The sequence below is a fragment of the Ipomoea triloba genome, chromosome 10 (genome assembly GCF_003576645.1).
Source record: "Ipomoea triloba cultivar NCNSP0323 chromosome 10, ASM357664v1".
Lineage (NCBI taxonomy): Eukaryota > Viridiplantae > Streptophyta > Magnoliopsida > Solanales > Convolvulaceae > Ipomoea > Ipomoea triloba.
The window spans coordinates 18582238-18593858 of NC_044925.1; the positions used below are offsets into that span (position 1 = coordinate 18582238).

An 11621-nucleotide genomic window follows, 5' to 3' on the forward strand; every position below is an offset into this window, starting at 1 on the left:
TAAAATAACTTGAAGTCTATATGGACTCAATTACATTAGTTATATAGATTTTCTAGATCTTCTAGACTTCTATCTTTATATTTCATATGTCTTTTTGGATTATGTTTCTTACTCTTATAAATAGATATCTATTTGTATATTATAGTGAAATCTAAATGTTAAAAAAATCTCTCTTTCCCTATGTTCTTATCTCTTTAGTATTATCTTTTTTATTTCGTTTTACTCTATTATATTTCTTGAAACAAAAATAGTGAAGGTCCAAATTAAATTATAGACAGGGCCCTTGTTTTTAATGGAACGGCCCTGTATATATATATATATATATATAGGGAAGGGTTCCCGTGCGAAGACAAGTTCTCGTGCGGTAGTGCGGTAAACACACAAAAGACACACCTTAAGTGTAGAAATGCACACCTAACCTTAAGCATTAAATTTGTGCACCTTAAGTACACAAACAAAGCACCATAAGAAGGAAAATCATGCACCTTAAGATTCACAACTGACGCACCTGAAACACACAAATCGTGCACCTTAAGAAAGAAAATTGTGCACCTAAAGAAGAAAATCCACGCATAGTAAGTTTCAACAACTGACGCACCTTAAGCACACAAACCACACACCTTACGAAAAAAATCACGCACCTATTTCAACAACTAACGCACCTTAAGCTCAAAGCCATGCATCTTAAACACAAAACCACGAGCCTTAAATTTGACCTAGACATAAAAGGACCAAATTGACACCGCATTTTTTTTTAATCAACCCATCTATATATGTGTGTGTGTGTGTGTAAAATACTTGACGCTGGAAACGTGGTAAGTGTTCGACATGATAGGGAATAGGGATTGTGCACAGATGATGAGAAGAGGGTTGACCATGCTACGGAAACATAGGCGCCCGCGTACTGCACCTCACGTGGCAATGACATGAATTGAAGAAGATGGATGATCTGATTGTCAGCAAAACATCCTAATATCCTATGAAGAAACTCCCATGAATCTGTTTCTGTTAAAAAATATTAGGATGCCTCTGTCACCCCGTCATTAAATCATACCCTTGAATTGAATGGTTTGAAGAAGAAGAAGAAGAAATATATATCATCATCATCATCAAAAGTCATCTGTGATGTGCACTGAATTGAAGGATGTCCATCAATCATCTATCTGCATTTATCAACACCAACCCTGCACTGAAAGTCAAACTATATTCAATACTAACTCAGCTAGCTAGCTACTAAACCCTAACTCTCCTACCCATAGAAAATCAAATACATATATACAAATAAAAACTCATATCATATTGTTTAAAAAAACACATATCATATGAAATTGAAAAATGAGTGCTGGGTACTCGGTTGCTGGAGGAATCACGAGATGAAATGAGAAATCTTCTCATTCTTGATACTTAGATGAAATGGGGATGATGTACTTCTCTTTAATACATATTGATAGGATATTACTAGTCCGTAGTTAGGAATTAGGATATTATATTACTAGTCGTGATACCTAATCCAAGGAGTTCATTGCACATTTGAGTCCAAAATTCCCGTCTAAGATAGTAGGACTAGTGGCTTAAGAAGATTCATGTATAAGCAAAAACTGAATTGTTGGCTGTGGTGTGAAAAAAGTTAATTCGTATCTTGTTAAGAGTTAATATTCTAATCATATTATGATGTAATTAGCACAGACAATGGGTTATATTATGAAGTAATAAGAGTTCTGAATTCAATTATTGTCAAGATAAAATTATCTCTCACTTAATTATGCGGTAGATCTCATCACGTTGTAATAATAATTTTCAATTTGAATACATGATAAATGTATAGTACGATCCAATCAACTCCTCATGACTCAATTAAATATACTTAAACTAAAGACAAACCAATAAGTTGGATCACAACATATCTTTCAACTCTAAGCCCTTCATCATGATCATCATTATGTAGTGTCTGAAAATGAAAAGCAAGTTTAAGTGAGATTTGAGAATAGAATGCAAGTTGGAGAGGGTAGATGGAGAGGATTGGAGAGGGGTTTCTTGAAGGAATACACAATTTCCAAATCTGAGCAGTAATGCTTTGTCATTAAAAGGAGATTTCTTGAAGGAAAACACAAATTCTAAAAGTGGTGAGCACAACTTTTTCCATTTATGTGGGGGGTGGAAACCCTCACCTCAGCTCACTGCAATAATAATCATAATAAAGAGATTGACATGATCGAACAACACATTGCACTTTCTCTGTCTTTGGGGCCCTCCATCTCTTCTTATGCTCCTGGCCTGCTTTTCTCACTCAGATTTGCTTCAATTCCCTAGCATAACATAACCAAACTAAACTAAACAACACCCAAGAGAGTCCTGCTGGGAAGAGAATTAATATCATTACTCGATAGTTGAAAATAGTAAGTTAGAAGGTTTAAATAAGAGCTAAGCTAAGCAACCTCAATAGTAAGATTTTTTTTGTTATCAGGTGGAAGAGAGGGTTATATGCATGTGGAGTTTGAACAATTAAGAAAATTACTTACTTTCTCATTAAGGTGATAAAGCTCTCTAGTATATTACTTTTCTGTTAGCATTAATGTAAGGTGAGTGATTAGATTTTCTTCTTAAAAACAAAAACAAAAAAAAAAAAAAACAAACAAACAAAAACAAACAAACAAACAAACAAACAATTTATGAGTTATGACAGCCTTAAGCTGAAAAGAAAAAAAGTTTTTAATAATTATTAGGGTTTTGTAACCATGTTTTTAGATAATTTAATTAATATATAAACAAAATATTTTAACCACAAAACACTAATGATTACATGAATCCATTCTCTTTTTACCTTTCCAGTCCCTCAGCTTTTGCAGATCCATGATAAAAAATAAAATTTGCGTATTCCCCATGCTAATAAGCTAACACTGAAAGTGCGACTCTGATCAAAGTTAAAGAACAATAATTATTGTATTGATACCTTCAATTCACAGCAACCTAAGGATCGGAGCAAACTAACTAGAACCAACCTATTTAAAATGCAATTGGAAAAGAGGGTTTTAGTATTTAAAAACAATGAAAGAAGACATCAAAAAACATCATAGAACAAATAAGCTTCAAGATGTCTGTCTATATATATACTTAGCTTACAAGATTATATTGGTCATACTAAGAACTATAGTGTTGTTTTATGTTTAAGTATGTACATGAGTGTGTTGTGCGTCTATCTGTTGATGTCCTTAAGTCTGGTGTTTGACAAGAAAACACTGAAATGATAGATGGATCAATCAAGAGGGCAGGGAAGACTTGTACAGTTTTTACTTCAGAAAAAATAGAGAATAATGCATAAAGAAAGCAAGAAAATAAAATGATTTTCTTCCTATATAAGCATTGGTCCTCTCTTCAAAAGAAGCAACCAAAGAGTAAAAGAAGACAAGTGAAGCAAAAAGAACACACCTTTCTGCCAGCCTACTCTTTTCTGGTTTCTTCCTCTTTGGTGAAACTATCCCTCTTGCCTCCATTTCCTTAACAATATAATAGCCCCTCTCTTGAATGTTTTTTTATGCACTGAAATTGGGAAACCTCCATTATTTTAGTGAGATCTATCTATCTGCAGTTATCTTTGTTAAAAGCTAGCAAACCTTAACTTTCCCTTTTGCCACTTCTTTCTTGCCCTCTCTTCTGCCTCCAAAGTAGAAACCTTTGTGCTTAATTCTTAACTTTCCAAAACAGCACCAAAATGGAAGCTTTTCATTCCACAATTGGGATGCCCTTTCCATATGGCTTTCCCACCACTACAGTAATGAACATGTGTGGGACCACAAACCCCATGTCCACCCCATGGATGGATAGTAGAATTTGGAGTAGGCTCCCTCAGAGGCTGATAGATAGGATCATTGCCTTCCTTCCCCCACCGGCTTTTTTCCGGGCTAGATCAGTCTGCAAGAGATGGTATAGCCTTCTCTTCTCCACCACCTTTCTTGAATTGTATCTCCAGGTATCCCCACATTGCCACTGGTTCATATTCTTCAAGCATAAGAGCTTGAAAAGCTACATTTATAGGAGCAACAACAGTACTAGTAGCAGTGGATATGATAATAGAGCAGTGTATGAAGGGTACCTGTTTGATCCCCACACGCTTACATGGTACCGCCTTTCATTCCCTTTAATCCCACCGGGGTTTTCTCCGGCCACTTCCTCCGGTGGCCTGATTGGTTGGGTTTCTGAGGAGGCTGGCTCAAAGAACATCCTTTTATCCAATCCCCTTGTTGGGTCTTTAATCCCAATTCCCCCAACTCTAAGGCCTAGGCTCTACCCTTCCATTGGACTAAACATTACAGACTCCTCTATAGATTTGGCAGTGGCCGGTGACGACTTGATATCCCCTTACGCCGTCAAGAATCTAACCACAGAGAGCTTCCACATCGACGCGAATGGGTTCTACTCCATATGGGGCACAACCTCCTCTCTCCCGAGGCTCTGCAGCTTCGAATCGGGGGAGATGGTGTACTCAGAGGGGAGATTTTACTGCATGAATTACAGCCCTTTCAGCGTCCTCTCCTACGACATTTCGTCGAACACCTGGTGCAAAATCCAAGCCCCGATGCGACGATTCCTCCGCTCCCCAAACTTGGTGGAGAGCGGCGGGCGGCTGATCATGGTGGCCGCCGTGGAGAAGAGCAACCTGAACGTCCCCCGAAGCCTGCGCCTGTGGGGCCTACAGGATTGCGGGACAACGTGGGCGGAGATCGAGAGGATGCCGCAACAGCTGTACGCGCAGTTCGCGGAAATTGAGAACGCGCAGGGATTCAACTGCGTAGGGCACGGGGAGTTCGTGGTGATTATGATCAAGAATTCCGACAAGGCTCTCCTGTTTGATTTCGGTAGAAAGAGGTGGGTGTGGGTCCCTCCTTGCCCTTTCGTTCATCAAGATTCGACCTTTGGCGGCGGCGGATATGGAGATCAAGGCGGCGCTGGGTGTGGAAATGAGTTGCATGGGTTTGCATATGAGCCTAGACTAGCTGCGCCTGTAACTGCACTTCTTGATCAGTTCACACTTCCCTTTCAGTCTTTCACTGGCTAGTGCTAGTGCTTTGGTAATTTAAGCAAATCACTGTACTGCATGGATCCTTTTCATTTTTGATGACTACGTGTCATAATATTATTAAGTAATTGGTTTTCTTATGTTAGTAGGTTGGGGTATGAGTTTTAGCCTTTAGGGGTGTAATTTCTGGCTATCCTTGCAACTATAATTATCAAATATAATAGTGAAAACCCTGAATCTAATTTCAATTTAAATATAAATATTAAATTTAAATATAAATATTCTCTCACATCATAGTGTATTCCTAAATTCTAAATAGTTTTCAACCCTGAGTAACAAGTTTTGGTACGAGACAAATTCATACCACTCTTCTTGGTAAAGTTTGAACTCGGGCACTGTGATTGCTAGCAGAATAGGTAATTAACCTTATTTTGAATTGGTCAACCAACTGAGATGCAGTTGTGGTTCTGGGTGAATGTGTCTAATCTTGAATATAGGGCAGATGTGCGATGAAAACAACTCCGATCCCTCAAATGCCATCTAAAATGCTACAAACAGACTCAGATATCCGTGAGGCAAAATTCTCATCAGCGGTGAAGATCACAGTTCTTTCTGCTGTAACTTCAATCAACGCTTCATTAGGCTCCGAGACATGTATTGTGGAAGCACTCTCCGGTCCTGCTTGTTCTATGGTTGCTTTGATTCCCATCTTCTGTAATGCGGCCACAAGCAAGTCTGGGTTGGTCTTGCCCCAATAGACCACTGGCCTAGTTTTCGTCGATATTATTTGATCATTTCCAATGACCAACTGATACTTCCCCCTATCTATGACCAACTCTCCCTTTAATCTTGCGATTTCCTTGTCTTCTTGCATGGGCTTTGTGCAATGGAGTAACCGCGAAACCAGGTCGACACCAAGATGTAGATCTGAACCCTGCTTCAGCTTGGGTATAACCAGAGCCTCCTTTTCAGAGAAATAGCTAAATGAATATGTGTGGTTCAAATGGCTAAAATGTGATCTCAAAGTTTCAGGAAGCTGAATAAAGCAACAAAAATTATTAGAGAAATCATGAGATAATAGTCATTAGTATCTAGCAGTGCACTTTTGATGTATAACAAACGAAATCATGTTCACAAGATTACCAGAACGTGCTTTGGTTGCAGGGCTTTCAGTAAATATGGAGCTTTCTTTAGACTACAAAAAGGTATAAATATAGAACACCAGTTAGAAGGTGCCAAATGAAAGAGCTTAGAGCTCGATACACAGTATGTACTCAAATCACAGGTAGATATTCACAAGAGAGAGATACCTTACTTTATTCCAGAAAGAAATGTGCACTGCAGGACCTTCATTGCCATTGGCTTGAAAGGCAAAAAAGACAAATTGGCATCAGCTCCTTCCTGGAAATGTTCAAATGTAATAATCAGCATATTATGAGTTTATTAATTATGGAGTAAACTGCAGACAGGAAAGCACCTCCATAACAAGCAATGAGTTTGGATCTGCACACCAGCGGCGAAGCAAATGAACAACAGGTCCTAATCGCAGACTCCAATGCGGACAAAATATTATACAAGGTTCCTGCCAACTTGTTCTATGCACAGAACATTAGTCATAAAGTTAATAATGCTGATAGATGGTGAAACAATAGAAGTTTTACTGAAACATATGAGTCACAGGTCCTAATCACATACTCCAATACAGTAACATTTCCCCAAAATACATTCAAGCTAATGCATATAATTACAAGTTGTCCACTACACAGGAAGAATTTATCTTACAATAACTCTGGAGAATGAATTGCGGGAAACAGCTGGAGCCTTTTGCCATTCAACAGCTCAACATGGGAAAATAGAGATTCCCCGGCATATAACTACAGGACCCATATAAGTGGAAAGTTAGCCTCAAGTATTATTCCCTAGAAAAGGGACATTAAGACAATTTTAATCAGATAAGCACTTAAATAGCATACCCTGTCTTGTTTTTGCTTGCACAACCATTCTGGTATGACATTTGAAAAGGCCAATAACTCTTTAGCTACAGAAGAAATGAAAAATATGGGAACCTAAAGAAGAATGAAAAGTATCAAATTCAAAATCATTAGATTTAAAGGAAACAAGATCTGAAATTTGAATTTAGTATTAGGCTAAGAAATAATACTACAAGACTGAGCCAATATTCTCTCAAAGGAGTGCAATTCAATGGCCTAATCTTAGTAAAATTTATAGCAAAAGGCTAATTCTTCAGTTTCACATCTCCATTTAATAGAAAACATTTAAAAAGGCCCAGGGCAGCATTGCAGTGAAAAAGTAAATTACAGTAAGCAGCCTACTTTCTGACCCTTCTGATATGCTAGACATCAGTATCCATCTAAAAAACTGTTGGCATTTATGAATAAATGCCTCTGTTAGAAACATACCTTCAAATTTGAAGATTCTAAGAGAAGTCCTACATTCTCCAGTAGCTGCAACATAATACCCGGTCGTCCAATGGGAATAAGGACTGATCCTCCAGCATTAACAGAGTCCAAAACACATGAACATAGAAAATCTATTTTCTCCATCTCTTCTGTGTACTCACTAGAATCAAGCAAGTATTTGGCTGTCACTTCCAAAGAAAAATCACTGCCACTGCACAAGTTTGTCCAAATTTAAGGAAATTTTAGTTATCCCTCCAGTGAATATTGGAGTGGAGGGAGAAACAGTAATTACAGCACAAATCATAAAAATGCTATACATCTGCATGAATCAGGCTGTGTGTATGTGTGTCTGACATACACATAAACATCCCGTAGCCCGCAGGAGGTACCTTGAATTGGAGAAATCATTACAAGGGGGCGTACATCTACTGTTGTCACCATCCACATTGTCAACATCCGAAGGTGCATAGCCAGAGTATAACAATATATCACTTTTTTGAAGAGAAAAATAATCAAAACTCATTGCAGTTGCTGATGCAAAGACAGATCCTGAAAGATATGTGATGCTTCCTTTTGGACTGACAATGGTCCAATTACAAGCACCAATCTCTAAACCAGAACTTAATGCTTTTAAGCTTAAGGTGCCACTATAGAAGGTTTCTTCGGCATATTTAAGAGACTGAACCTTCTGTATGCAACTCTTGACTTCTGCTGCACTGAAAAGATTTAGGTTTTAGATCCTCAACTCCTCAAGCATAAATACCAGCAGTTCGGCTAATGGGTACGGGGTCACGGGTCACCCAATTCTTTTCTTTAAAAAAAATTGTGAGGGAAAAAGTGAAAATAATAATAATAAATACTGTAATTAGACATAGAAACTAGAATATTTGGGCATAGGAGAACGCACATGAAAAACTTGGATGAAAATAACCAAAAAGTGAAAAAATATATATATATCAAATATGTACAACAAATTCCAATCAAATTATAAAGAGTAAGAAAAATTCATGTCACTGTGGAAAAGAGGTGAAGAATAAATAGAATTTTGCTGTTAGGCAAATATCATACTATTACCTGTACAATGGCATCCACCCACCAAGATCTATCCCATGTTTGCCCAAAACAATCTCCTTCAGTTCCAAGGGAAGCAACTCAAGTTTTTCCCAATTCACCCATTCTGGGAAAGCAGACTCTTGGGCTCCATAGAATTGCCTCAACTCCATATGGATAGCGACAAGGTCCTCCATTATTAGCTGACCAAGTCTAGCAGCAGCTTCTGTTGCATATATCTGATAACATAACACATCACACTATTTTCAATAAGCCGGACCATAGGGAAAACTGAAATGTTAACTAAGTGACAAGTTCAATTTTAATTACCTTCGCGGAAAAGTCTTTGTCACGAGTAAGATATGGTAACCCTAGCAGGCCCATTGGACTTGTGATCAACACAACATCTATGAAAGATGTATTGAAAAGGTTCAACCTTTCAACAGTTTTATACCATGGTTCTGAATGTATTAAACTAGTGGCATCAAGACATTTTCCAGTCTGTGGTACAATTTGTCTATCAAGCAAGGAAGGTGGATCAGTTGGCAGTGGAGAAAAGACTGAAAGAGCTGAAAGGTCCAAAGGGCAATCAAATAACACCTGGAAACCGCAAATATTGAGAATGTGGCATGGTGGGAAATGATAACCCTGACCCTTGCTTAAACATGTCTGCACACAAGTTGAATCCATAAATGAACAGAATAAGAGTAATTCTACGCCCAGCAGGAATGAACAATGAAACAAGTTTTTGAGAGGGGAGAGACTTACAAGCTTCATAGGGCTTAAGGATAAGCAAGTCAGAGCTAAAGTTCTCCTAAACCTGTATAAAAATAAAATAAGTAAATAAATAAGGCAATTATAGTGAGAAGTAAATTCTGAAACGATGTACTTGTATAAATGTAGACTCTCATTTGTAGAAAGGGGCCATGAACTTTGACCAGAGAACTCCACATTTTCTCCACAAACTTCTAGGGAGAGAATTCTACAACAAAATTGTCAAAATTCCTCCATGAAATGTTACATATACACTATAAAATTCCTCCACAAACTTTACACTATGGATAATCAAGACTCAACTTTTTTACAGGCTACTTTTTAGACTAATTCTAATGATGGAGGAATTTTTCTGTCCTGTTAAAGTTTTTAGAAAATAATTTAAAAAAAAAAAAAAAAAAGACAATATGAAATTTCAATGAGAAGTAAACTCTGGAATTTAAAGTTTTTAGAAAATAATTACAAACAAGACAATATGAAATTTCAATGAGAAGTAAACTCTGGAATTCTATACTTGTTCAACTGAACTGATCAAATTCCTGCAAAGTTGTATACTGCTACCTGAAAATTTTCACCAATCTCTATAATAGATAACCAAAACCAAAAAATACGAGTAAACTTATCCCAATTTCCAAACCATGGTTTATTGGTTAGAGCTGAGCTGTTTGCATATAGCTATATATGCTGTAAAAATGTTGGTAAAGTAGTGACAATATTTTTTATGACATTTATTTTCATCACAAACACATTTTTGGTGGTGATGCTATTGTGAAGTCCATTATACTTCGCAATGTTTCATGACATACTTTTTCCCTTAACTGGCATTTATTTTAGTGAAAACTGTATACTTCTATGTCAAATTAATGTGTGGCTAAATAAAAGCATAGTTATATATACTTAAGCAATACATCAAGCACCTTATAGGCAATATGGACTTTTCAGTTAGCCAGAAAATTCGGGGCGAGGAAAGAATGCAGAAAAAGGATTTGGATTAAAATGCACTGATCATGAGCGAAATACTTGGTTCTTACCGTGAAAGCCAGCAAATTTCCTGCCGGAACTAGCCTGAAAGTCTTTGATTCTGATTCCAAGCTGCAACAGATACACTCTTTCTGGAGATTCAGTCTTTGCGAAGATCCTGTGGGATTGGTACCGGTTCCAGGGCGTAAGGCCGAGAATTCGAACTAGTTCTGGCGGGAAAAGAAAAAAGCTGCCTGATCCTGCGGCTATGGAGGAACGAAGCTCAATATATCTGTTTTTGTTGGGGAGCTTGATTGCACTTTGGCTAAAAGTTTCACGACTAATTTGGTCGTTTTTCTATTGAAAAAAAATTATAATATAAAATTCAGAAAGGTGATTTAAAATCTAACTGTTTTTTCAGGAGTTGTAGATTTTTTGGAGGAAAAAAAACTGTGAAATTATGGGAGCATAACGGTGAGGTTAAAGTAACTAGTATTGTTAAAAAAAAAGTAACTATTATTGTGGAAAGAAGTTTTTATTTAGAAAATAATATTTATTGAGAGATTGAAATTAAAATAATAAAGTAAATATAAAAAGTATATAAAATATTAATGACATAATAGTTCTAAATAAACATTTTAAATGTTTCGTTTAAAAAAAAAAAGCATTTTAAATGTTGTAATTAAAAGCATTTTACCTTAATGAAAATTTGAATTAGAGTGGTTGAAATTTTGTGAGTGGTTGGAACGTTGTGATTGAATCATCTCTTCGTGAGTGCCACATGTCACACGAGAGTAGTGAGCGCCCTGGGGAGAATATCTTCCTCCCCCTTCTTTCTCCCCTCTAATCCTTTTTTTTTTTTTTGAAATATTCTCTCCCTTTCTCCCTTTTTCTCTTTCATTAGAAATGCTGTTATAAACACTCTAAAGGACCATATATGTGGCTGGAAGGGGATTTTAGAGTGTTTTATTTTTAGGATCATTTTATTGGCTTTGAAGTTTGAAGTTTTCCAAAATATTTTCAAGGGCTTACCATTTTTACATAAATATGAGTTTTTTTTTTATTAAAAAAAAAACAAAACTAAAGCTAATATAATTCATAAGAATGCAAACTCAACACATGATCAAGAAAAGAGGGCTGAGCATTAATCCACTCTATACAGCCTAACATAGAACGTACCTCTCTAGCTAGCCAACGTATGAGTAACATGTTACAAGGTTGATCTCGAAAATACAAGGAAATAACGGAAATACAAACAAAAAATTATCCACGAAGGATAATATTACAGGAAATATCACAACCTACAAAAAGGTTGAAAACCTGAACTACGGTTGAGGATGAAATCCGGACGATCTCGGGTGGTTGGAAGCACGAGTCGTGTTGCCACTCTCCTTAAAACCTTA

The 11621-nt window shown here is 36.9% G+C and overlaps 2 protein-coding genes across 4 annotated transcripts; one reads left to right on the forward strand and one right to left on the reverse strand.

Annotated features, from left to right (window-relative positions):
- The first annotated feature begins 3709 nt into the window (after positions 1 to 3709).
- Positions 3710 to 5053, forward strand: LOC116033252 (protein UNUSUAL FLORAL ORGANS-like). Its single transcript, XM_031276007.1, has one exon. The coding sequence runs from the start codon at positions 3710 to 3712 to the stop codon at positions 5051 to 5053; it is 1344 nt and encodes a 447-aa protein (XP_031131867.1).
- Positions 5054 to 5253: 200 nt separating this feature from the next.
- On the reverse strand, positions 5254 to 10579 carry LOC116031795 (integrator complex subunit 9 homolog). 3 transcript variants are annotated; one of them, XM_031274104.1, is made up of 13 exons: positions 10290 to 10577; positions 9253 to 9304; positions 9085 to 9153; positions 8815 to 9001; positions 8509 to 8723; positions 7824 to 8150; positions 7435 to 7645; positions 6988 to 7080; positions 6797 to 6888; positions 6492 to 6609; positions 6330 to 6415; positions 6158 to 6209; positions 5254 to 6050 (listed from the first exon to the last, which is right to left on the reverse strand). In XM_031274104.1, exons 4-13 carry the CDS (start codon positions 8866 to 8868, stop codon positions 5544 to 5546), a joined length of 1755 nt encoding a protein of 584 aa, XP_031129964.1. In that variant the 5' UTR covers positions 8869 to 9001; positions 9085 to 9153; positions 9253 to 9304; positions 10290 to 10577; the 3' UTR covers positions 5254 to 5543. The 3 variants fall into 3 exon arrangements, with proteins under 3 accessions (XP_031129964.1, XP_031129963.1, XP_031129962.1); XM_031274103.1 differs by having other exon boundaries at positions 5254 to 5978; positions 8815 to 9153; positions 10290 to 10579; XM_031274102.1 differs by having other exon boundaries at positions 8815 to 9153; positions 10290 to 10578.
- Between the last annotated feature and the right edge of the window lie 1042 nt (positions 10580 to 11621).